Source organism: Phytophthora sojae (assembly GCF_000149755.1).
Source record: "Phytophthora sojae unplaced genomic scaffold PHYSOscaffold_6, whole genome shotgun sequence".
Taxonomy (NCBI): Eukaryota; Oomycota; class Peronosporomycetes; order Peronosporales; family Peronosporaceae; genus Phytophthora; species Phytophthora sojae.
This window is the reverse complement of record NW_009258120.1, coordinates 4,047,535-4,071,343: the sequence shown is the minus strand read 5'-3', so window position 1 is coordinate 4,071,343 and position 23,809 is coordinate 4,047,535. Positions and strand designations below refer to the sequence as shown.

The 23,809-nt window shown below is 58.0% G+C and overlaps 13 protein-coding genes across 13 annotated transcripts; 6 read left to right on the top strand and 7 right to left on the bottom strand.

The window, feature by feature from the left end:
• Positions 1–1,716: 1,716 nt before the first annotated feature.
• PHYSODRAFT_361357 (hypothetical protein) lies at positions 1,717–2,643 on the bottom strand (the record flags this gene model as incomplete). The annotated part of the gene is made up of 1 exon (XM_009533336.1): positions 1,717–2,643. The coding sequence occupies one exon, from the start codon at positions 2,641–2,643 to the stop codon at positions 1,774–1,776; it is 870 nt and encodes a 289-aa protein (XP_009531631.1). The 3' UTR covers positions 1,717–1,773.
• Positions 2,644–4,778: 2,135 nt separating this feature from the next.
• Positions 4,779–6,281, top strand: PHYSODRAFT_347166 (hypothetical protein; the record flags this gene model as incomplete). The annotated part of the gene is made up of 2 exons (XM_009533335.1): positions 4,779–5,411; positions 5,461–6,281. The coding sequence occupies 2 exons, from the start codon at positions 4,779–4,781 to the stop codon at positions 6,142–6,144; spliced, it is 1,317 nt and encodes a 438-aa protein (XP_009531630.1). The 3' UTR covers positions 6,145–6,281.
• An 823-nt stretch (positions 6,282–7,104) lies between these two features.
• PHYSODRAFT_562589 (hypothetical protein) lies at positions 7,105–8,814 on the top strand (the record flags this gene model as incomplete). Its single annotated transcript, XM_009533334.1, has 2 exons — positions 7,105–7,257; positions 7,402–8,814. The coding sequence occupies 2 exons, from the start codon at positions 7,105–7,107 to the stop codon at positions 8,674–8,676; spliced, it is 1,428 nt and encodes a 475-aa protein (XP_009531629.1). The 3' UTR covers positions 8,677–8,814.
• Positions 8,815–8,996: 182 nt separating this feature from the next.
• Positions 8,997–11,445, top strand: PHYSODRAFT_510613 (hypothetical protein; the record flags this gene model as incomplete). Its single annotated transcript, XM_009533333.1, has 2 exons — positions 8,997–9,348; positions 9,428–11,445. The coding sequence occupies 2 exons, from the start codon at positions 8,997–8,999 to the stop codon at positions 11,443–11,445; spliced, it is 2,370 nt and encodes a 789-aa protein (XP_009531628.1).
• Positions 11,446–11,622: 177 nt separating this feature from the next.
• PHYSODRAFT_317011 (hypothetical protein) lies at positions 11,623–12,112 on the bottom strand (the record flags this gene model as incomplete). Its single annotated transcript, XM_009533332.1, has 2 exons — positions 11,623–11,682; positions 11,759–12,112. 2 exons carry the CDS (start codon positions 12,110–12,112, stop codon positions 11,623–11,625), a joined length of 414 nt encoding a protein of 137 aa, XP_009531627.1.
• Positions 12,113–12,758: 646 nt separating this feature from the next.
• Positions 12,759–14,204, bottom strand: PHYSODRAFT_254404 (hypothetical protein; the record flags this gene model as incomplete). Its single annotated transcript, XM_009533331.1, has 2 exons — positions 12,759–14,042; positions 14,187–14,204. 2 exons carry the CDS (start codon positions 14,202–14,204, stop codon positions 12,759–12,761), a joined length of 1,302 nt encoding a protein of 433 aa, XP_009531626.1.
• Positions 14,205–14,353: 149 nt separating this feature from the next.
• On the bottom strand, positions 14,354–16,246 carry PHYSODRAFT_510521 (hypothetical protein; the record flags this gene model as incomplete). Its single annotated transcript, XM_009533330.1, has 2 exons — positions 14,354–15,592; positions 15,662–16,246. The coding sequence occupies 2 exons, from the start codon at positions 16,244–16,246 to the stop codon at positions 14,354–14,356; spliced, it is 1,824 nt and encodes a 607-aa protein (XP_009531625.1).
• Positions 16,247–16,716: 470 nt separating this feature from the next.
• Positions 16,717–18,082, top strand: PHYSODRAFT_303439 (hypothetical protein; the record flags this gene model as incomplete). Its single annotated transcript, XM_009533329.1, has 2 exons — positions 16,717–17,253; positions 17,312–18,082. The coding sequence occupies 2 exons, from the start codon at positions 16,717–16,719 to the stop codon at positions 18,080–18,082; spliced, it is 1,308 nt and encodes a 435-aa protein (XP_009531624.1).
• Positions 18,083–18,995: 913 nt separating this feature from the next.
• PHYSODRAFT_510935 (hypothetical protein) lies at positions 18,996–20,444 on the top strand (the record flags this gene model as incomplete). The annotated part of the gene is made up of 1 exon (XM_009533328.1): positions 18,996–20,444. One exon carries the CDS (start codon positions 18,996–18,998, stop codon positions 20,442–20,444), a length of 1,449 nt encoding a protein of 482 aa, XP_009531623.1.
• Positions 20,445–20,808: 364 nt separating this feature from the next.
• On the bottom strand, positions 20,809–21,597 carry PHYSODRAFT_514762 (hypothetical protein; the record flags this gene model as incomplete). The annotated part of the gene is made up of 4 exons (XM_009533327.1): positions 20,809–20,891; positions 20,963–21,235; positions 21,344–21,434; positions 21,520–21,597. The coding sequence occupies 4 exons, from the start codon at positions 21,595–21,597 to the stop codon at positions 20,809–20,811; spliced, it is 525 nt and encodes a 174-aa protein (XP_009531622.1).
• Positions 21,598–21,720: 123 nt separating this feature from the next.
• PHYSODRAFT_562581 (hypothetical protein) lies at positions 21,721–22,152 on the top strand (the record flags this gene model as incomplete). The annotated part of the gene is made up of 1 exon (XM_009533326.1): positions 21,721–22,152. The coding sequence occupies exon 1, from the start codon at positions 21,745–21,747 to the stop codon at positions 22,150–22,152; it is 408 nt and encodes a 135-aa protein (XP_009531621.1). The 5' UTR covers positions 21,721–21,744.
• A 52-nt stretch (positions 22,153–22,204) lies between these two features.
• Positions 22,205–22,820, bottom strand: PHYSODRAFT_511213 (hypothetical protein; the record flags this gene model as incomplete). Its single annotated transcript, XM_009533325.1, has 4 exons — positions 22,205–22,333; positions 22,397–22,543; positions 22,614–22,691; positions 22,773–22,820. 4 exons carry the CDS (start codon positions 22,818–22,820, stop codon positions 22,205–22,207), a joined length of 402 nt encoding a protein of 133 aa, XP_009531620.1.
• Positions 22,821–23,080: 260 nt separating this feature from the next.
• PHYSODRAFT_547502 (hypothetical protein) lies at positions 23,081–23,759 on the bottom strand (the record flags this gene model as incomplete). Its single annotated transcript, XM_009533324.1, has 1 exon — positions 23,081–23,759. The coding sequence occupies one exon, from the start codon at positions 23,757–23,759 to the stop codon at positions 23,259–23,261; it is 501 nt and encodes a 166-aa protein (XP_009531619.1). The 3' UTR covers positions 23,081–23,258.
• Between the last annotated feature and the right edge of the window lie 50 nt (positions 23,760–23,809).

Here is a 23,809-nt window from a genome sequence, read left to right as displayed (position 1 = left end):
TCCTGGAACCGGTCCGACTGCACCTGCCTGGCCATCTGCCTCAGCAGGTTCTGGTTCATGGTGGCCCAGCCGTCCGCGTCGGCGGCCGCCGCGCCAAACGCGGGCTGCAGGCCCTTGGTCGTGGGCGTCAGCACGAGGCGCGCGTGGCCGTCGTAGTTCAGGATCTCACGCAGCAGCTGGCACGCCGCGCGCTTCTCCGGCGCGAGGCCCAGCACCAGCCGCAGCACGAAGCTCATGCCCACCACCTGCGGCACGTGCTGCTTGGAACGCAGGCCGCTCGTGCCGAAACGCGCGCCGATCACGTTGTCCATCTCGCCGAGGCTGTCGCGCCGGCCCAGCTCCTTCTCGCCGTACTTGGTGAGCGCGGCCGACACGATGAGCAGCACGAGCAGCGCCTGCTGGGTCTCCTGGATCTCCTGGATGCACGTGAGCGCCTTGGGGTTCACGGCGCCGCGCACCCACTGGTCCACCTGCTCGCGCTTGGCGTTGGCCTTGGCGTTGATGGCGCGCGCCGCGGCCTCGTCGTTGGCGACGAAGAAGTTGTGGAACTTCTGGAACCGCTCGAAGTCCGTCTTGCGGATCTGGCGCGCGCGCTGCACACTGCCGGCAGTGATGTCGGTCAGCGCGAACGGCGTCGCGTTCTTGGCGCCGTTGTCGTTCTTGTTGGCGTTCGGCTTCTTGCCGGCCGACGCCACCTCGCGCGTCGGGGCTGCAGCGACGGTGACCGCGGCCTTGGGTGCCTGCGTCGCCGCAGCCGTGGCCTTGGCGCTGACTGGCTTCACCTGCGCGTTAGCAGGAGCGGCGGCGGCGGCGGCCGGGGCGTTCTTGGCGCTGTTCTTGCCGTTGTTGGCCTTCTGTCGCGATGAAGCGTTCGTCATTCTCGGGGTGCCCAGGGAGCGCGGAGGCTCTCGAAAGCTTGGTTGTGTCGCTTGTTGGCTTGGTAGTCGATTGCAAAGTGAACGTGCTCGAGTACAGCTGAGCTCGACGCGAGAGGACTCGAGCTCAAAGCTCGGACCCAAACCGCATTGGAGCGTGCGTGAGTTTCACGAGCTGGCCGGGCCGGGCCGGGCCGGGCCGAGCCGAGCCGAGCCGACAAGAGCGGTGACGTGCTTCTCACCTACGCTGGAGGGATTCGACTAAGGTGGCGAAGCGAAGCCGTGCGAGGGCGACCAAGTTGGAAGCACAACGCCGCACTATTTTCGGCTTCAGCCTGACGTAGTCACCATCTAAGTTGGGGTGTGTGAAACTCGGGATCTCGATCGTGGGATGGCGATTAGATCGGATCCTCTGCTAACGAGTGTCTGTAGTGCCTTGTCGCGAGCGTTTGTGTTGGGGACCAGCCCAAAATAACAAAACAGCTACTAAACTTCAACTTGTAGCAATTGTAGGCAACTTCAACTTGAGGCCCCAATCAAGTGATGTGGGTACTGGCAGCGGAAAGACCAACCGAGCACATCCAACTACGGGCCTGCGCCGCTTGTGAATATTGGATACGGTAACACGCGCAAGTCAATGGATCGATCTATTCAGTTGGCAGAGTTCCGATGATCGATATGCGTCCTCACACAGCGCGCAAAAGCAGACAAGCATAGCTAAAAAGTGTTGATTGTATCCGTACAATTGGAAGCAAAGCTAGCGCTGCACTCGGAAACGCGGCGGCCGCAGGTGAACAGACGGATACGAATGCATTCGTAGACTGGTGTGTCCATCAACATTATTAGTTTTTATATTAGCTTTACGGTCAAATAAATGCTACGTGCGCCCCCCCTGCAATCAAGCGGAGAGTGGCAACACGAGCACATACGACGTCGATGGTAGCTCATTTTGTAAGTCGCAGCCCAGCACCCCCATCTCTACATGGCACGGCCGCGGGAGTTGCCAGCGCGACCGGTGCGCACGGCGGCAGTGGGTGTAGCGCTGCTCACGATCGCACCCGATCGGCTCTGTGCGATAGTGCCTGGTATCGGGCCGGCCGCGGGAGACACATTCTTGACAGGCGACGCGTTCTTCACGGGGGACACATTCTTCACTGGTGCGGCGTTCTTCACTGGAGCAGCGTTCTTCACGGGCGAAGCATTCTTCACCGGAGCGGCCGTCTTCTCCGGGACTGCACCCTTCACCTGCTGCGCCTTGGTCTTGGGCGCCGCCGCGTCCTTCTTGATGCTGGGTCTCCTGGATCTCCTGGATGCACGTGAGCGCCTTGGGGTTCACGGCGCCGCGCACCCACTGGTCCACCTGCTCGCGCTTGGCGTTGGCCTTGGCGTTGATGGCGCGCGCCGCGGCCTCGTCGTTGGCGACGAAGAAGTTGTGGAACTTCTGGAACCGCTCGAAGTCCGTCTTGCGGATCTGGCGCGCGCGCTGCACACTGCTGGCAGTGATGTCGGTCAGCGCGAACGGCGTCGCGTTCTTGGCGCCGTTGTCGTTCTTGTTGGCGTTCGGCTTCTTGCCGGCCGATGCCACCTCGCGCGTCGGGGCTGCAGCGACGGTGACCGCGGCCTTGGGTGCCTGCGTCGCCGCAGCCGTGGCCTTGGCGCTGACTGGCTTCACCTGCGCGTTAGCAGGAGCGGCGGCGGCGGCGGCCGGGGCGTTCTTGGCGCTGTTCTTGCCGTTGTTGGCCTTCTGTCGCGATGAAGCGTTCGTCATTCTCGGGGTGCCCAGGGAGCGCGGAGGCTCTCGAAAGCTTGGTTGTGTCGCTTGTTGGCTTGGTAGTCGATTGCAAAGTGAACGTGCTCGAGTACAGCTGAGCTCGACGCGAGAGGACTCGAGCTCAAAGCTCGGACCCAAACCGCATGGGAGCGTGCGTGAGTTTCACGAGCTGGCCGGGCCGGGCCGGGCCGGGCCGAGCCGAGCCGAGCCGACAAGAGCGGTGACGTGCTTCTCACCTACGCTGGAGGGATTCGACTAAGGTGGCGAAGCGAAGCCGTGCGAGGGCGACCAAGTAGGAAGCACAACGCCGCACTATTTTCGGCTTCAGCCTGACGTAGTCACCATCTAAGTTGGGGTGTGTGAAACTCGGGATCTCGATCGTGGGATGGCGATTAGATCGGATCCTCTGCTAACGAGTGTCTGTAGTGCCTTGTCGCGAGCGTTTGTGTTGGGGACAAGCCCAAAATTCACAGGTCGAAGACCTGTGCTTGGTCCCGGCAAAAACTTGTAACTTTCCAAAACCGGGTGCCAAACCGGGTCTCTCTTTCTTAATTGTAATGTTTAAGCTAATATCTGCCGGAATCGGGTACCCGTCGATAATTATGCACATTTTTTACCAAAGGTTGGTACTAATCGTTCATTCGTTACCAAAACCTGCGGTCAAACACTTACGTACGTTCCAGTACACTATGAGAGTGTCATGGCCTCGCTGAAGGCGTATCAATTTGCGCCATAATCGACCAAGCTTAGCTGAAGATGACCAATACGACTTTTCTAGCTGCAGGCTGCATTTTTTACATGTCAATTTGCTCAATACTCAATCACTTAGCCGAAGATGCCCAACCTCGTGTCTCTCGCCAAACCAACCGCTCAACTCGACGGTGACACGAGCATCGTTCGTTTGAATTAGGGTTTCTTTACCTGCGTTGAAGCGCCCACTTCCAAGGACTTGGCACATTAACGTATTTTTCATTCCGCAATTTACCCTCAAGTTAAAAGGTCAAGATCAGCGCACCATGCATCTCTCCTTCGTTCCGCTAGCTCTCTCATCTGATCGTTAGCAAACAACACAGTACTAAATGAGCACAGTATACCTTACCTGCAAACTGAATGAAATAGCTCTCTCGTTGCTGGCGTCAACGCAGCGATTGGACGCTGACCAGGGTGTTATTCCCGGGCAGATGCTGCGGCTGCGAAGCAGGCGCAGTAGATGCCAACGTTAGAATCGACTAGAGAGTTCGGCTGGTAGTGCTCTTTTAAAATCCTTACAAGGATTAAAAACAACACTGGGATTTACTCAATTCTTATCCGTTATCATCGTCCATGAAACTATTCGCCGACCTGTGTACCCTCCAAGAGCAACTCTCCGGGTTGCCAATAACAAAACAGCTGGTAAACTTCAACTTGTAGGCAATTGTAGGCAACTTCAACTTGAGGCCCCAATCAAGTGATGTGGGTACTGGCAGCGAAAAGACCAACCGAGCACATTCAACTGCGTGTGTCAGCGGGCCTGCGCCGCTTCTAAATATTGGATACGGTAACACGCGCAAGTCAACGGATCGATCTTTTCAGTTGGCAGAGTTCCGATGATCGATATGCGTCCTCACACAGCGCGCAAAAGCAGACAATCGTAGCAAAACAAAGTTGTGATGATCTCTCTGCTAAGGGAAGCAAACCAATCATAAACGCATGGGACACGGGCCCTACAGACACTCGTTAGCAGAGGATCCGATCTAATCGCCATCCCACGATCGAGATCCCGAGTTTCACACACCCCAACTTAGATGGTGACTACGTCAGGCTGAAGCCGAAAATAGTGCGGCGTTGTGCTTCCAACTTGGTCGCCCTCGCACGGCTTCGCTTCGCCACCTTAGTCGAATCCCTCCAGCGTAGGTGAGAAGCACGTCACCGCTCTTGTCGGCTCGGCTCGGCTCGGCCCGGCCCGGCCCGGCCCGGCCAGCTCGTGAAACTCACGCACGCTCCAATGCGGTTTGGGTCCGAGCTTTGAGCTCGAGTCCTCTCGCGTCGAGCTCAGCTGTACTCGAGCACGTTCACTTTGCAATCGACTACCAAGCCAACAAGCGACACAACCAAGCTTTCGAGAGCCTCCGCGCTCACTGGGCACCCCGAGAATGACGAACGCTTCATCGCGACAGAAGGCCAACAACGGCAAGAACAGCGCCAAGAACGCCCCGGCCGCCGCCGCCGCCGCTCCTGCTAACGCGCAGGTGAAGCCAGTCAGCGCCAAGGCCACGGCTGCGGCGACGCAGGCACCCAAGGCCGCGGTCACCGTCGCTGCAGCCCCGACGCGCGAGGTGGCGTCGGCCGGCAAGAAGCCGAACGCCAACAAGAACGACAACGGCGCCAAGAACGCGACGCCGTTCGCGCTGACCGACATCACTGCCGGCAGTGTGCAGCGCGCGCGCCAGATCCGCAAGACGGACTTCGAGCGGTTCCAGAAGTTCCACAACTTCTTCGTCGCCAACGACGAGGCCGCGGCGCGCGCCATCAACGCCAAGGCCAACGCCAAGCGCGAGCAGGTGGACCAGTGGGTGCGCGGCGCCGTGAACCCCAAGGCGCTCACGTGCATCCAGGAGATCCAGGAGACCCAGCAGGCGCTGCTCGTGCTGCTCATCGTGTCGGCCGCGCTCACCAAGTACGGCGAGAAGGAGCTGGGCCGGCGCGACAGCCTCGGCGAGATGGACAACGTGATCGGCGCGCGTTTCGGCACGAGCGGCCTGCGTTCCAAGCAGCACGTGCCGCAGGTGGTGGGCATGAGCCGCCGACGCGGACGGCTGGGCCACCATGAACCAGAACCTGCTGAGGCAGATGGCCAGGCAGGTGCAGTCGGACCGGTTCCAGGAGGCCATGCAGCAGCTCGGCGGCCAGCACCTGTACGACGCGATCCGCACGCAGCTCAAGCAGGCCGGCGGCGCGGCGGTGTGGGAGGCCGGCAAGGACCGGCCTGCGCTGCAGGCGAACAACGTCCGTCCTCGCTCAAACTCGGCCGAAAAAGCCGTGAAGCCGCAGCAGAAGCAGAAGCAGGCGCCTCAGCCTGCGAAGAAGAACGCTGGCGGCAAGGCCCAGATCCAGGCTGTGAAGAAGCACCTGCCCGTGGAGGTCGAGAAGTGGGCGCACGTTCCGCCCCCGGCGCCGGTGGCCGTGAAGGCGGCTGCCAACAACGTCCAGATCAAGAAGGACGCGGCGGCGCCCAAGACCAAGGCGCAGCAGGTGAAGGGTGCAGTCCCGGAGAAGACGGCCGCTCCGGTGAAGAATGCTTCGCCCGTGAAGAACGCTGCTCCAGTGAAGAACGCCGCACCAGTGAAGAATGCGTCCCCCGTGAAGAACGCGTCGCCTGTCAAGAATGTGTCTCCCGCGGCCGGCTCGATACCAGGCACTATCGCACAGAGCCGATCGGGTGCGATCGTGAGCAGCGCTACACCCACTGCCGCCGTGCGCACCGGTCGCGCTGGCAACTCCCGCGGCCGTGCCATGTAGAGATGGGGGTGCTGGGCTGCGACTTACAAAATGAGCTACCATCGACGTCGTATGTGCTCGTGTTGCCACTCTCCGCTTGATTGCAGGGGGGGCGCACGTAGCATTTATTTGACCGTAAAGCTAATATAAAAACTAATAATGTTGATGGACACACCAGTCTACGAATGCATTTGTATCCGTCTGTTCACCTGCGGCCGCCGCGTTTCCGAGTGCAGCGCTAGCTTTGCTTCCAATTGTACGGATACAATCAACACTTTTTAGCTATGCTTGTCTGCTTTTGCGCGCTGTGTGAGGACGCATATCGATCATCGGAACTCTGCCAACTGAATAGATCGATCCATTGACTTGCGCGTGTTACCGTATCCAATATTCACAAGCGGCGCAGGCCCGTAGTTGGATGTGCTCGGTTGGTCTTTCCGCTGCCAGTACCCACATCACTTGATTGGGGCCTCAAGTTGAAGTTGCCTACAATTGCTACAAGTTGAAGTTTAGTAGCTGTTTTGTTATTTTGGGCTGGTCCCCAACACAAACGCTCGCGACAAGGCACTACAGACACTCGTTAGCAGAGGATCCGATCTAATCGCCATCCCACGATCGAGATCCCGAGTTTCACACACCCCAACTTAGATGGTGACTACGTCAGGCTGAAGCCGAAAATAGTGCGGCGTTGTGCTTCCAACTTGGTCGCCCTCGCACGGCTTCGCTTCGCCACCTTAGTCGAATCCCTCCAGCGTAGGTGAGAAGCACGTCACCGCTCTTGTCGGCTCGGCCCGGCCCGGCCCGGCCAGCTCGTGAAACTCACGCACGCTCCAATGCGGTTTGGGTCCGAGCTTTGAGCTCGAGTCCTCTCGCGTCGAGCTCAGCTGTACTCGAGCACGTTCACTTTGCAATCGACTACCAAGCCAACAAGCGACACAACCAAGCTTTCGAGAGCCTCCGCGCTCCCTGGGCACCCCGAGAATGACGAACGCTTCATCGCGACAGAAGGCCAACAACGGCAAGAACAGCGCCAAGAACGCCCCGGCCGCCGCCGCCGCCGCTCCTGCTAACGCGCAGGTGAAGCCAGTCAGCGCCAAGGCCACGGCTGCGGCGACGCAGGCACCCAAGGCCGCGGTCACCGTCGCTGCAGCCCCGACGCGCGAGGTGGCGTCGGCCGGCAAGAAGCCGAACGCCAACAAGAACGACAACGGCGCCAAGAACGCGAACGCGAATGCCGCCGCCAAGCCAGCGAAGACCAACGCAGACAACGGCGCCAAGAACGCGACGCCGTTCGCGCTGACCGACATCACTGCCGGCAGTGTGCAGCGCGCGCGCCAGATCCGCAAGACGGACTTCGAGCGGTTCCAGAAGTTCCACAACTTCTTCGTCGCCAACGACGAGGCCGCGGCGCGCGCCATCAACGCCAAGGCCAACGCCAAGCGCGAGCAGGTGGACCAGTGGGTGCGCGGCGCCGTGAACCCCAAGGCGCTCACGTGCATCCAGGAGATCCAGGAGACCCAGCAGGCGCTGCTCGTGCTGCTCATCGTGTCGGCCGCGCTCACCAAGTACGGCGAGAAGGAGCTGGGCCGGCGCGACAGCCTCGGCGAGATGGACAACGTGATCGGCGCGCGTTTCGGCACGAGCGGCCTGCGTTCCAAGCAGCACGTGCCGCAGGTGGTGGGCATGAGCTTCGTGCTGCGGCTGGTGCTGGGCCTCGCGCCGGAGAAGCGCGCGGCGTGCCAGCTGCTGCGTGAGATCCTGAACTACGACGGCCACGCGCGCCTCGTGCTGACGCCCACGACCAAGGGCCTGCAGCCCGCGTTTGGCGCGGCGGCCGCCGACGCGGACGGCTGGGCCACCATGAACCAGAACCTGCTGAGGCAGATGGCCAGGCAGGTGCAGTCGGACCGGTTCCAGGAGGCCATGCAGCAGCTTGGCGGCCAGCACCTGTACGACGCGATCCGCACGCAGCTCAAGCAGGCCGGCGGCGCGGCGGTGTGGGAGGCCGGCAAGGACCGGCCTGCGCTGCAGGCGAACAACGTCCGTCCTCGCTCAAACTCGGCCGAAAAAGCCGTGAAGCCGCAGCAGAAGCAGAAGCAGGCGCCTCAGCCTGCGAAGAAGAACGCTGGCGGCAAGGCCCAGATCCAGGCTGTGAAGAAGCACCTGCCCGTGGAGGTCGAGAAGTGGGCGCACGTTCCGCCCCCGGCGCCGGTGGCCGTGAAGGCGGCTGCCAACAACGTCCAGATCAAGAAGGACGCGGCGGCGCCCAAGACCAAGGCGCAGCAGGTGAAGGGTGCAGTCCCGGAGAAGACGGCCGCTCCGGTGAAGAATGCTTCGCCCGTGAAGAACGCTGCTCCAGTGAAGAACGCCGCACCAGTGAAGAATGCGTCCCCCGTGAAGAACGCGTCGCCTGTCAAGAATGTGTCTCCCGCGGCCGGCCCGATACCAGGCACTATCGCACAGAGCCGATCGGGTGCGATCGTGAGCAGCGCTACACCCACTGCCGCCGTGCGCACCGGTCGCGCTGGCAACTCCCGCGGCCGTGCCATGTAGAGATGGGGGTGCTGGGCTGCGACTTACAAAATGAGCTACCATCGACGTCGTATGTGCTCGTGTTGCCACTCTCCGCTTGATTGCAGGGGGGGGCGCACGTAGCATTTATTTGACCGTAAAGCTAATATAAAAACTAATAATGTTGATGGACACAGCAGTCTTTAAGTCCATGCGATCGTACAGGCCATTGTTGAAGTGGTCAAGTTCTCGAATCTGATTGGCAATCAACTGCCCTTAATAGAGGCCCTATTGAATGCAAAGCGATTGCCCCCTCATTTCGGTATCCGATATCTCATCCGAAGAGCTCTTTGAATTCCTCCATGGCTTCATCGGACGCAGCAGAACACGCGCGCGTGAGCGGCCTCTTCGCCGAGGTCGTGGGCCGCTCCAAGGCGCTCGTCGGCGGCTTCCTCTCCGTGGACGCGGCCTCCGACAGCGCGTCGGTGCAACTGGTCTGGGCCAAGACGGACCTGGTCAACAACGTGACGCACAAGTACCAGGTGCAGCACCACGTGAGCCACTTGACGCAGACGCAGCCAAAGGTTCTCGGCACGGGCTTCCCCACCCCTTGGTCGGCCGACTACACGAGTGTCTCGCCCTCCGGCAAGCGCGTGGTGACGCTCAAACTCGACAAGGGGAAGGGGGAGGGCGCCCCTGAGGGGCTTTTCTCTGGTAGGCTCTCAACCATTGTTTTTAAGTATTTCCTTGCTGTTTTGTGTGACGTTTAAGCCTTTATTTCGCTGAATTTGAGCAGTTTTTGAAGATCGCAAGCTGGTGTCGGCGTTTAAGGCGCCCAAGACGCTGCACGGGGCCATCTACCTGGGAGAACGGGAGGGCGGCATCGCCTGGTCGCACGACGAGAAGACCATCGCGTACGTTGCTGAGAAGAAAGTGGCCGAATCGCCGACGTTCTGGGAGAACGTGAACAGCAAGAAGGAGAAGAAGGAGAATGACGAGTCGATGACCCCTCTCCCTGGTGCCAAGTTCGAGTACGAGGACGACTGGGGCGAGCAGTACGAGGGGAAGAAGACAGCGTCCATCTTCTTGGCCACGTTGGCCACGGGGAAGATCGAGGAAGTGAAGGGGGTGCCGGCCAACTTGACGTGTGCTGATGTGGCCTTTGTGCCCGGAGATAACGAGCTGGTGTTTGCAGCCACTGAGACGGACAACCCGAAGCGACTGGGCATCATCTACTGCTATAACCGCCCGATCGCGCTGTATCATGTGGTGCTAGACAGGGAAGATCAATCGAAGAACGTGGTGAAGAAGCTGGAATTGACCCCGCAGGACGAAGAGAGCAAGGAGATTGGAACGATGAGGAACCCTAGGTTCTCTCCGGACGGCAAGCAGCTCGCGTTCCTCTCCACGCGAGACATTGCCACCCACGGAACGTGCAGCTTTCTGTGCGTGACAGACTGGGCCACGAAGCAGACGTCGACGGTGATCTCCATCAAGGACGAGCCCGACGCATCTGCACTTGACGTCACGAAAGTGTTTAACGGACTGTTCACTGGCTCACTGGGTGAAAATGCCTGGTCGCCAGACGGGAAGTACATCTACGTGGTGTCCCAAGTGGGCTCGCGTCAGGTGTGGAAGTACGTTGAGGTCGCGACAAAGCGATTGATCTCTCCCGAGTACGTGGAAGGTCTTGGCGTCGCCATTGAGACGGTGCTTGACCGCAAGGGCGACTACTTCTTGGTGATGGTGTCCTCGCCTACGCGCCCTGCGAGCGTGTTCCTTGTGCACATTGACACAACGAGTGGTAAGCACATTGGATCTTCGATCTCGATTGAAGACCAGAAGGGGGCTACGGACTACATCAAGCGCTGGGAGGTGTACTCGATTCCTGCGTCTGTGTCGGACGTTCCAGCTACTGAGAAGAAGCTCCCTGAGACGCCTGCTGTGCTGACGAATCTGCTGATCCCGTCGGTGTCTAGCTCCAGTGACTACGAGGCAACAGTGATGCTGCCAAGCAGTTCCCCGCCTGCCGACGGCTACCCCGTCATTCTGGAGTTGCATGGAGGACCGCATGGAAACTCGCCAGTCATGTACCGTGGCATGTGTGACTTCTGGGCTGCCTTGGGTTTTGCCATCGTCACTGTGAACTACCGAGGCAGTACCGGGTTTGGAATCAAGGCATTGGAGTCGCTGATTGGGAAGGTGGGCACTCAAGACGTGTACGACTGTCACTACGCGCTGTGCTACCTTCTGGAGAAGAGCTCGAGGCTTGGCCTGTCGCTAGATAAGTCCCGTGTCCACTGTTCTGGTGGAAGTCACGGCGGGTTCCTCGTGACGCACCTCATCGCGCAGTTCCCTGGATTCTACAAGTCCATGGTGACGCGCAACCCCGTCACGAACATGTCGAGTGTGTTCTACACTTCAGACATCCAGGACTGGGGCCTTGCCTGTGCTGGTATCCAGCGCTTCGAGTCGATTCACACGTCGCAGAAGCTGCAGAACTCCAAGGACGAGCTCCCTCCTCTCACCCCTGAAGCGCGTTTGGCAATCCTCAGCAAGTTGTGGCAGCACTCGCCCGTGAGCAACGATCTTAGTAAGGTCACGACGCCGTCGCTGTTTGGACTGGGCGGGAAGGACAAGCGTGTGCCACCTAACCAAGGTTTGGAGTATCGGGCGACGATCGCGAGCTACGGAGTTCCAACACAGCTCCTGTGGTATCCCGAAGACTCGCACCCGTTGGGCTCCGTGGAGGCTTTTGGCGACTTCTCTGTCAACTGGGGGCTGTGGCTGCTCAAGTATAACCCCAAGTAATTTCCTGCCGGCGTGAATTGAGCATCGATGCGCGGTAGAAGGCTACGGTGAAGTCAACGTTGATGCATTAAAGGTAAACTTTCAGTCGAAATGTACGGTGACGTGCGATTCAGTGTCGATTTCAAAGTATCAGTTCGCTGTAGCCAACTTCTTGGCGACTCAACGTTACTTGTAGCATTACTCGGCGTCTGTCGGCTTCGAAGGGGGCGTCACGAGGTCCGTTGATCCCGAGAATTTCTGCATGTAGAAGTAACACAACATCAACCCAAGTTAATTCACAGCTTGTTCCCAGTGAGTCACCGGGCCAACGCACTTCCGCGAAATCGGCGAAGCCTCCAGCGAGCACTCGAACGTGCGTCTTGACTCCAGCAGCCTCAGCCCGCTCAATGAAGCGCAACGCGCACGTGGGGCCGCGCGTGTTGCTGTGGCCGCAGTGGAAGACGATGTTTTGCTTGCTGCCGAACTTGGCGACCAGCGCGTCCACGTCGGCGTCTTCTTTGAAAGTGGCCGAGGGCAGGTGCTCGGCGTCAACGATGTGGCCCAGCAGCTCGTAGTCCTCGTTGCGGACGTCAACAACAACCGGGTGCTCGGCGTCCGATCGCAGCGCGGCAGCCAAGTCCTCGGCCGAAATCCGCTCGACGGCCAGGAGTTCTTCAGGAGTCGGCATGGTGACGGGAGGGGAGTAGCTTGAGTGGTCCGGGGCTAATCTGGATATGACGGATAAGGCCCAAGCACCAGTCTTGACTCCTTAGTTGAAGTGTAGCGTTAAACGCCGCTGTAGGATGCGATCTCTGAACAGGAAGGCGGTCTGGCCCCATATGAGCACTGAACTGACCTCTCTGCCTGTACGCAAATACTGATGAAGGCCAATCGGGGCTGTAGCAGCCTCGTTCGTGTCAACACAAACAGCTCGGGCTGATCTTAGTGGTAATTGCCTCGTAAACGAACGCCTGTGGTGGACTGCCAGAGCGTCTGCGTGCCGTGTTGAAGACTCAGGTATCGTAAATCCCAATCCTACCTCACGCGTAGTAACGTACAACTTTATCCACCCGCTCGTACTTGCAAGATGACCGTGTTGTTTCTCTAAACTTTTCATCGCTTTTCGGTAGCATCGTTTCCTTCATCGTCCTGCGTGGCTGTCTACAGTATTATTCATGCCCCGATCGTGATAGGAAAGCACGAGAGGTCCTTGAGGTCTACGAGCACGATGGTCGATGTCTCCGAGAAGGAGGGTACCGTGATAAGTCGCACTTGCTGGTCCTTAGCACCTATTCAACCAAGACCAACGTTAGAAATACTCTCCAGGCCATGATTTAATAGAGCTTCACCGTACCTTTAACAAGACGCGTGCTGAAGCGTGGCTGGTTGCCAGAGAAATACACGTGTGGGCAGGTTTCGAGGATGAAAGGGTCCTCGTTGGCCATGGGGAAGCAAGCCAAAATGTCCGGAGCAGTCGGAGCCGCGTGGCGCCACTCAACACACCGCTCCAGATAATCCAGCGAGCGCTCCTGCTCAGCCTTCTCCTTGTCTTCGTCTGTTGTCAAATCAGCGTCGCCGTCCCCGTCGCCCTCACCCTTTGGCAGAGTGCACTGCAGCATACTGTGCAGCGGCTGCCCAGCGTCTCCAAAGAATTGAACTCCTCCAACCTGTGCCTCGTACGGGTTCGTAACGCATCGGAAGGACTTGAAGTGCGAGCTGCGCGGGAACAGGCACGGGTGGAAGCTCTGCTGCGGAAGCGTGTAGTTGCTCGGATCCGACGGGCCGGGCATCACATCGACACACATGGCCGCCGCCAGCGTCGACACCAGTTCGTCGGCATTCTTCAGTGGCTCCCCCTCCAGGGCCAGCTGCTCCGCCGTCTTGCGCTTGATCGTCGGCACCTGGACCTCTCCGTCTCCTGCGGCTTCCACGACGTTGCCCACCACGACGGTCCGAGCGATCTTCGAGACGAACTCCTTCTCCTTGTCATCTCCCAGGCGGCCAGCCAGATAGTCCACCAGCACGTGGTTCTTCAGAGGCTGGCTGTCCTTGTTGCGGCCAATACTCAGGCCCGACACCAGCGCCACATACTCGCTCTCCTGCCTCTCCGGCAGCGGGTGTTGCGGCGGGAAGGACGGCAGAAAGACCTCCTCCACGAAGAACTGTCCTCCTCCTCCGTCACGCGGCACGCGGCCACGCACGCCGAGCACCACGCCGGTCACGAGCCTGGCCACGTCGATGCCGCCCACGAGCTGCACGCGGCCGCTCTCGTCCTCGAGCAGCAGCTCGTCCTTGTCGGTGGCCAGCGACTTGTCGATCTTCTCGATGGGCGTGACGCCCGTCTCACTCGTCAGCGCGTCGAACAGGTCCGGCTTGGCCTCCAGCACCTTGAGCAGCGTGCCGATGAGCACGCATTCCCGGCCGTCGGCCTTGAGGTCGATGACCTTGGCCAGCACGGGCACGCGCCCGCCCGTGCGCTCCTCCACCTGGACGCTCACCACGTCGCGCAGCTGCTGCAGGCGGCTCACGTAGATGTGCGAGAACTGCTGCGCGTACGACTTTTGCTTGAGCACGAAGCGCTGGTAGGTGGGCGTGTACTCGACCGAGCGGCGCGGGGTCTGTGGGGACAGTTAGGCGTGGCCACAGGTAGCAACATGGAGAAGAAGACGTCAGCTATCTGGTGAGCCTATGGCCGCGAGAAGGCCGGCAGTAGGAGCCGCAGGACACGCGTGTCCAGCGAAGGATCGAGGCTGCGGACGCACCATTTCCGTTGGCGCCATTTTCGAGGATGGCCAGATTACTGGATTTTAACAAAACTTCATTAAACTTTACACAAAATGATTGTGAATTTCATAAATACTCGATCGATAAACTTTACTTTTGTTGCGATATACTTTTAGTTCTGCTGGAAATGTTTTTCATTTTTTACTTAGCTGCACGACTCTGAGTGCGCCTCCACGTCCTTCAGCTGCATCTGCTGGCGGCATTTCGAGCATCGCACCATCACAACTGTCGGTCGAGAGCTTCGAAGACTGACTTTGGGCGACGTGTTAGGAGATTCCGTTACTGGGCGAACGGTGTGGTGCACCACCGCTTGTAAGATGTGCCAGTCGACGCGAACGACGTCCACCAATCGTGCACTCCACGGGATCATAGGCTGGTTCTTCTTGGTCGAGTCGTAAAACCCCACCACTTCAGCTACTGTCGATAGTTCCTCTTCTTCTTCTTCTTCTTCTTCTTCTTCTTCTTCAAGTTCGTGGAACGGGACAGCATTGCAGCGCTGAGCAATTTCCTCTCTTAGCCACTCGAAAGTCGAGTTCTCAGTGAAGTAGACGCGTAGCCGAAGAAGGTTTGGCGTAACTGACTTGTCCGCTGTGACTGCATGCAGCTCAACGAAGCAGTACCGAGACCGCTCGATACTGCTTTTGATCACGGGGCGCAACAGCGGATACCGATCAATTTGGTGGGATGTCGGCGTCAATGCTGCTGAAAGCGCCTTCCACAGGTCCACAATGTTCTTGTCTTGAGTGTCGCTTGCTTTCCGAGGCGACAGAGCAAGACCGAGCTGGTGGATGTTATTGTGAAGCTTCATTTTCCCAACCACGTCCAGAGCGTTAGTCGGCATCAGCCGCGCGGCTTCCACCAGCAACGACCTCGCAGTGGTTATTCGTTGCGTGCTAAGGCGAAGCAAGTCTCCGCAGCACGCTAGAGACAACGCCAACTGAAGACGCAGCGAATGCTCACGCGAGATTTTGATGGCATGCTCCAATTGTGACAGCGCCAGCTTCGTCGATCCGACCGGGGTGGCCATCAGCGCACGCTGCAGGTTGATAAATCCGCTGGCTAACCACGTGAGCGCGTACAAATCCGGTTCATCCAGCACACGTGACAACTCCATAGCTGTGCCCAGCAAGAAGTGGCAGTACGGGTTGTCCAATTCAACCTCGCTGGACAACTGCAAGGCCAATTGAACTCGAGTCTCGATCGCTTTGCGAAGAGCTTCCCGTCGGAACTCAAAACTCAAAAATGGCTGGCCGGAGTTGGTGTACGCCGTTGACAGTCCCCCAGTGACCGCTGCTTCATGCTCCGTCTCGCCGTACAACGCAACGTCGAGATCCTCGGCGTCGATCTCGAGAGCAAGCATCACGGCCAAGCGAGACGCCGCTCGCTGGAACTCAAACACCATGCGTGGCGATACCTGTTCCCAAGAGGGTTCTGCTGGATCCTTTGGTGATACATCGCTGGGCTTCTCGCTCTGGTTGTCGGGCTTTGCCAAGTCAGTATAATCCAGGTCAAGCGTGATATGAGGAGCTGATGCCGCCATCAATGCGTCCAAGAACGCGCCCCGACCCAAATTATGCTCGAACTCGATCCACAGTTTGCTCCCGTCCTTCATGACCACCACCAAATCCTTCGTCCGAGCTGCCAGGCCATTGTTTTGTCCCGATGTACTCACTGTTCTGAACGTGAGCTGCACCTGCATGATATCGGAGTACTCGATCGCTGCCCACTGCTCGTAGTCGTCGTACAAATGCACGTGCGGACACTGGAATTCACTCGCCAGTCGCTGTTGACTGCTGCATTCCAGGGTGAGCTCGGCAGGGGACATGCAAGCACAGGCGCGGGTGCGTTGCTGTCTCCTCCGAAGCGCGAAGAGATGCGACTCCCCCAATGCAAGCAGCAGGTCCTTGTCGGTTCTGTACGGGGCCTTCTTGTTCCGCTTGAAGCAGCTCTTGCTGAACTCCTCATCCTCGGTCCATTCGTCTTGTTCGACGTAGACGCGCGCCAAAACGCCGTAGTGGCATGCGCTCGGGTTTGTCATTGATCAAACTAAAGCTTCGAGAAATGCTTTAAAGACACAACGCCAGAGAACGAAGGCAACACCCGCCAACCCAGCAACGATCATCCCGAAATAGGAGGTCATGCGATGTGTTGGTGGTGACAACGATTTTTCCACGCAGTATCTTTATGCTATCCTATAGACCATGAATGTAGAGAAGGGAGGAGACTTTTCTGGCTGCGATGTAGCGCGAAGACTGCAAGGATAGAATACTTTCACATTTCGATAGTATCCTATTCAGTCATTCTGTTTCCTCGTGACTTTATTTCAATCGCCCTCTCGTTCTTAGGTCGATACCAAGGACATGAGGGTGCTAGGATCACGGCCAATTCCCACTCGTCAAATTGCAGCGCAACAAGTAGCAGTCAGCCCCGCGTTTAAAAAGCCGATCCAATCAGCCCAAGATGGCATCACGCCAAGAGCCGAAAGCTCCGATGAAGGCGTCTGCCAAGATGGCTGCACCTAAGACGAAGCGTGGGGGAGCACCTGCTCGGGACCTTTTTTCGACTGGTAGCTTTGACCTGAGTGAGTTGAAGGTCGAGAAAGTCGTGAGGGCCCTAGAGCTCGACAGTGCCAACCACGACATGTTCATCTGTTACTACAACTTCTTCGCCGCTCACAACAGCGGGTTATACAAAGAGATCGAGGCAAAGCACAGCCTCAAGCGCGATGACATGGTTGAGTGGATTGCTGAAACTATGGGCTCCGAGGTTCTGTCATGCGTCAACTACAAGCCAAACAGCAAGAAGGAAGAAAAGGGGGAAATGCCCGACCCATTGGTCGTGGCCATCGCGCTGAGAGTCTACGATGAGGGTAATCTCTCTCTCATGTACCAACTTGGCGAGCTGACGGACTATGTCACGAACCGCCACCGCCCACACGCTCTGCGCTCGAAGAAACATCAGGAGAGACGTGACAACAGCGGCTTGCCTTATCTGGATGAGAAGCAGGTCGCGCACACACTCGGCCTCGGCTTCGTTCGAAAGTTGGTGCACTAGTTGCCCCCTGAAAAGCGAGTTGACGATCAACAGCTCAAGGAAATACTAGCAACATGCGCCATGTACTGGTTGGCACGAGCCAAAAGCTGCACAAGAGGGTCGACAATATCCTGAAGTCTCCAGTGAATCCAGTGAACCGTACGCTTGGACAGCAGAAGAACGCGGTCGCCTGAGGCAAATCGCCAAGCAAGTTCAGTCGGATGAGCTCCAGCAGTCCATGATCGACGTTGGGGGTGATCACCTCTACGATGTCATACGAACTCGACTAAAGCAGGCTGACCCCACCGTCTGGAAGGAGGAGAAGGACAAGGTTGGTTTGCGGCGCGAGTATATACTGAGACGGGATAGATATGCAGCTCAAGTCAAACCGAAGAAGCTCTCGGAGCGCAGGAAGGAGCTGCATCTGAAAGTAGATAATACGCCCGACCTACGGTTCAAGGAGAACAGGGAGCTGCGAGTAGCTGCTGACAGCAGGAATGGGAGCTCTCCACCGCCAGCTCCCGTAGTTGCCACGCCCCGAAGAGGCCGTGGCTCGAAGACTACACCAAAGCAGCCTGATAGTCGAGAAGCACCGAAGGACTCCGTCAGAAGCGAGAACAAGGCCAAGTCAAACACAAGCAGCTCTCAATTGAGCTCAACCCCAGCACGCCTCAAAGCTGATGGAACGCCGGACATGCGCTTCCGCTCCAACAAGACGCAGGCGGCCAATGCAGCCAGCTCTTCGACTACGAACCCTGATAGTAGTGAACGCGTGATCCTGACGGGCCCTCGCGGTGGGAAGTACTACATCGACGCCAAAGGTAAGAAGAGGTACATCTAGTAAACCAGCACAGACAATAGCCGCTCATCGTCTCCGTAAGGAGCTAGCGTGCATTTGGATAAAGCAAACCCATTGTACAGTATCCGCTTCGATAAGGATCACCTTTTTGTGCGTTGTGATCTCTGTCATGCCATGAAGTTCGTCGTCTGAGTCAATACAGTGTGATAGTCTCCGGCGGGTGAACCTTTGAATTTGCCCGTTCCGAATTTCGATTTGGGGATCAGCGTGAACATTGCCAAGAGCTTGGGTTCGCCAGGCACTGCTGGTTTCCGAACAGGATGGTTGTGGAGATCGGCCGACAAGATTTCTGAGCGGCGGCCACCATGACCGTGACAGCCGCGACGGCTCTATCCTGCCAAGCAACCAGCACACACGGGTGGGCACAAAAGAAACTCGAATCTATGCATTCCGACGCACGACGTGGAATCCATTCGAGTCAGATGTAAAGCCCCGTAATGGATATGGATGGCCCGAAACCTCGACGCAGGAGGGGCACACACGCCGGCTTTAACAGCCACTTCCAGCGAGAGGACTTGCATGGCTCCAGGCCTTTCGAAGTGCATTTAGTTGTGGCTTCATGAACCTCGTGCTTCATGGCCTCACGTCGCCACGAAAGAGTTGTGTACGAACGGCCGGCCACTTGCTCGCCGGTTGTGGCGCCGAAAGCTGGTGCTGCATCGTTCGGAGACCGCGCCTGGCCGACTGGTTGCTCGGCGATTGTGGGGTCCTCGAAAGCGTGTGGCGGGGTAGCGTTGTGCGATGTAGGCCAGCTGGAGGAGCATGGTCAGCAGCAACTTGGCATGCGGATAGGCTCCGGGAGGGCTGCGATAAGACGCTCAACAGGTGGCAACAGTCCACCGTAGCGTGCTCTCGCTTGTCAGAACGCCATTCGCCATTCAGTCGGAGAGTCGCGATGAAGGTCATCGCCGACGACGACGAGGCCTTCTCGGGCATTCGGCCGTCCTTGCATCGGCGCCACACTATGGGTGGTAACTCGTCGGTGGCCTCGGACTCGGCGCACGCTCCGATCGTATGGAGACCGGTGATGCCGATGGGGCGTCGGTCAACGCTGGTGTCGTCGCCATCGGAGGACGTTGGGGATATGCGAGCGACTATCGACGGCTCCATGAGGACGAAAAGGTCCATTAGCGACGTCACCAGCCACAGCCGCCGCTCCGGGGACAAGGCCAACTTCGCCCTGCACGACGTGGACGCCTTCAGTGTGGAGCGTGCCAAGGTGATTCGTCGTATCAGCGAGGAGCGCTACGCCCGATTCCTCAACTTCTTCAAGGGCAACGAACCGGAGCTGGCGAAGGAGATTCAGGCGAGGAGCGCCTTCTCGAGGGAGCAGTTGGACGCCTGGGTGAACTACATCGTGAGCCCCAAGGTGCTGCGCTGCATCGTTCGTAGTAAAGACACCCAGCAGGAACTCCTGGGCCTGCTGATGGTGTCTGCCGCGATCTCAAAGTATGGCGAGAGTGAATTGATGGCCAAGGACAGGAGGGGCGACCTGAGTGCCCAGCAGAATATAAAGCTTCACCCTTACGATGAGTACTCAAGTAGCAACCAGGAACCACCTGCACATGTTAACAACAAGGGTGCGGTCGCCATGGAATTCGTGATACGAGTCAACGCGCGGTTGCCGGAAGACAGGCGTGTTGGTGGCGTGGTGCTTAGAGAGATTTTGGCCTATGCCAGCACCACGCATCTCAGCAACGAGACGAACGAGCAAGGTGACGACAAGAGTCTCAACAGAGAGGAGGAGCGAACGAGGCAGATCGTCATGCGCGTTCAGTCGGAATGGTTCCAGGACGCCATGATCAAGGCAAACGGACGATATCTCTATGATGCCATCCGACAGATCCTCTGCAACGTGGACGAAGCGTTGTGGGATGCGTCCAAGGACAAACTTGAGCTGCAGCGCGCCCAGAAGAGCGATCGACTCGGGGCTGAGGTCCTGCAGGTCGAGCGGACATCTGCGTCTGAAGTTCAGATCCGACCCAGAATGCCTCCACCGCCGCCACCTAGCGGACTAAGACAAAGAATGCTTCCCCCGCCACGTCCAGATGAGCCGACGAGAGATGTCTCGATGATGAAAGAGGTTCCTCCTGTTCCGACGGCGATCAGCACCCCAGGCAAGGTCATGCGCTACACTCGATCCTCGTCGATGCCTGTCCAAGAGATCCAAGAACGTGAAAGTTCGCCAATTGTCGGAACAGTCAAAATGCGGCGAAAACTGCAACCGCTCGGAGCTGCCCCGCGCCCCCGCGCGCTTCCTCCCAGGCGTCCTCGGGGCAAAACCCACGACGTCATTGCCCACGTGTCAAGCACGTTCGTCATCAAGGCCCAAGAGCTCGAGTAAGCAGTATTTGTGTCATATGTGTCACCAATTTGCCTGAAATCATGGCGAACAACGAGTACAGTACCAATCCAGAACCTCAGGCTAGCTAAGACCTGGAGAACAACAGCTCAGAGAGAAGCAACACAGATTAATATAGTGCGCTTTTTGTGCTCGATTCATCCCGCCAACAATGTAGTTCTAAGGCAACTGCTGCGGCGCTGGTGCAGCCTTCGTAAAACAAACGCCACACAAATAATTTGAAGTCTCGCGAATTCATTTGAATGCTCTGCCTCAAAATCAATTCGGATTTCTTCTCGTACCTCACTACTCAATCGCCCTCTTCTCACACGTGAAAGATCTTCACTCAGTGCGCCTAACTCTTGGGCTACAGCTGATCTGGTGTGATCGGGTGCTTCAGTGGTATGATGGACTTCTTGTGGACGTCTCGAGGCAGCGCCTTCCTCATATCTACACCAACCGACAATAAAAACAATGAGAAAAGATACGAAGCAACTTCCTGGATGCTAGCAGGGCTATACCGAATGCGTCTTCCCCGTCGTCTGCGCTTGAGTAATACCCGAGCACACGTCTATAGACCGAGTAGCCGAACTTCTCGTACATCCCGATGGCCAGCGAGTTGGAGACGCGCACGAACAGGTCCACGAAGTAGCCGTCGTAGAGCTCCACCGACACGTTCTCCAGGTAGTCCATGAGCTTCTTGGCCAGTCCGAGCCGGCGGAACTCGGGGGCGACCGTCACCGCCGTCACATGTCCGTGCCAGTTGGTGCCTTGGCCCTCAGCCTTGCCCATAACTGAATCAGGCAGAGCACAGCCACGAAAGGTATCATTTAGAGGTCCATACTGGGTCAATCCGAGCCGGGAGAGGCACAAAAGAAGCAGCGTCAAGGGGAGTGACTCACTGTAGCCCATGATGGTGTTGTTGGGGTCCTCCTGCACCAGGAAGTAGTCGGGCCACTTGGCCAGGTACTGCAGGTAGAACGACATGTTGTACTGGTGGCCGACAAACGGGCAGAGCTCGGTCAATACTGGCGCTACGCGGGCGCGCGTGGCGTGACAGCAAAGCAGAAAGACTCACCGTCTCCGTCAGCACGTCCAGGTTGACGTTGTTGAAGCGGAACAGGTCGTCGCAGCAGAACTTGCGCGTGGACGTCATCCTTGGTCCTCGTCTTGACTGGATTGGCGTAAATGAGACCCCAATGTGTACCCGGGTTACCCTAGATACATACTGTATACTATACGGTTACTAGATAGTGTATAGTAACCGTGCGTAACCTCGGGGTACGTCGGATGGATACACGACATGCGGGACGTCGGCGTGGAAGTGCGCGAGTCCAACATCCCTGGGGCGGGCAAGGGGTTATTCGCTACGAGGCTTCACGCTGAAGGTTCTACCGTCTGCATCTACACGGGGGTAGTGCTGCCCAACCAGCAGGCCTGGAAACTACCGGACAAGTCCTACCTCATGAAGCTGGGCGACGGCAAGTACGTTGACGCACTCAACTGTCCCGAGGTGCTGGCCCGGTACATCAACGACTGCAGAGGACACCGCGGAGGCTTCAACGTGCGCTTCGATAAGCGGCCGCACGATGACAGAGCTGACGTCGTGGCTGTGAGAGATATCCAGCCGGGGGAGGAGCTCTACGTCGACTACGGCCGACTCTACTGGCTGGCCTACAACATGATGCACAAGGACAACCCCGTGCGGTAGAACAACACCAGCTTAGAATGAATACAATGGCGTTCAGTTGATGAGATTCAAGTTAGTATTCGCGCAGAGATGCAGAGATGGCGGCTGCCACGTCTTCTTCACTCGCGCTGCGGGGCTTGGTGGGCGTGCCGTCCTGGTGTCCCGTGCTGCTCATGCTGCTCGACAGCGACAGCTTGGCGCCCTACCCAGGCAAAAGCAAGCGTGAGGAGTAGTTGATGAGAGATAATCCAAAGAGCGAGCTTACCTGTCGAGCAAGCTCGTCGTCCGAGTCGTCCCTCTCGCTCGCAGCCGCTGCCTTCTCCTCTTCCTTCGCCTTGCGCATGGCGGCGATCTCGGCCACGGCGATCTCCAGGAAGATGCGCTCGCGGTTGAAGTCGTAGTCGAACACGTCCTGAGGTCGGATAAATATCGACAGTTTTTAGTGTGAATATGGTCCATTTCCCTCTCCCTCCTTCACGTACCCGTTGCAGCAGGTTCTCGTTGAGCGAGGGCATCACAGGCGCAGTCGTGAACGTCCTGTTGAGTGTTATCTTGGTGTGCTGCAGCGTCAAGCAGCGATATACGGTAAGTTCCGCCATTGGCGGCTAACTTTTTTTTCTCTGTTGACAAGTCGCACCAACCTTCAGGATGGCCGTTTGTCCGCTGGAGTGCACAGGTGACGACGCCATGTTGATGATGATACTTTAGGTGTCTTCCCCAGTTCGGAACTGCGTACGAAGCCGAGTCTTTCACTGCTGCGCAATATATAGACAAGGAAAACGTTAGTATGTTCATGCAGGCATGGCACTCGCAGCACAAGAACACCCACGGAGCTCGCTTCCTCCGTCGCACTTCTCTCGGCCGGAACTTGCAGGATCAGAGCGGAAGTCTGAACGTGTACCGGTATTTCATTACCGCTGATCTGCATGCCCCTTTGTGTTTCGTTTGATCGATATTCTCAGGTACTGTAGCATTTAATATTAACCTGAGGTTGGCATCGACTGCTTGACCTTTGACCTCGCGTACGCCGCAGCAAGAGCGTTTTCACGCCTTCTCTATCTAAACGCGAAGACGAGTTCTACGATCCTCCCGCCATGAGCGACGCTTGCAATACTCCGCTCTTTTGGTCAGCGCCGCTTGATGCCTTCCAGGTCGAGCTTGTCTGTGCCCTTGTCGCTCTTCCAGGGCCAGCCAGTGCCCACTCGTCCCTTGACGTCGTCCTTGCCGTCTTCACCGTCCGACGGTGAGTCCATCCACGTGTCCTTTGCCTCCACCGGAGCAGCAGCAGCGGGCGCTTGCTGCTTCGAAGCGGCCCAGTCGCCCTTCTTCCAGTCGCGCTTGCTCTCGGCGCTGCGCTGCTGCGCCACCGCCGTGTCCACCAGGTCGCTCACCATCTTGAGCTGGTCGCGCGCCTGCCGCAGCAGCAGACCCACGCGGCGCTCGTCCTCCTCGTTGCGGTAGGCATCGAAGCCCGCGCGCACCTGGCGCCGCACGTCCTGCCGCACATCGTCGGCCAGCGGCTTCGTGGTGCGCAGAAACTCGCGGTACTGGTTCAGCACCGCCGTGCGGTTCAGGAAGTACTGCAGCGACTTGACCTCAGCCCCCAGCGCTCGCCTCGTGACGCCCATGACTGCTGCAGACTGCACCTCCGGGTCAACGGCTTGCAAACTGAAAAAAT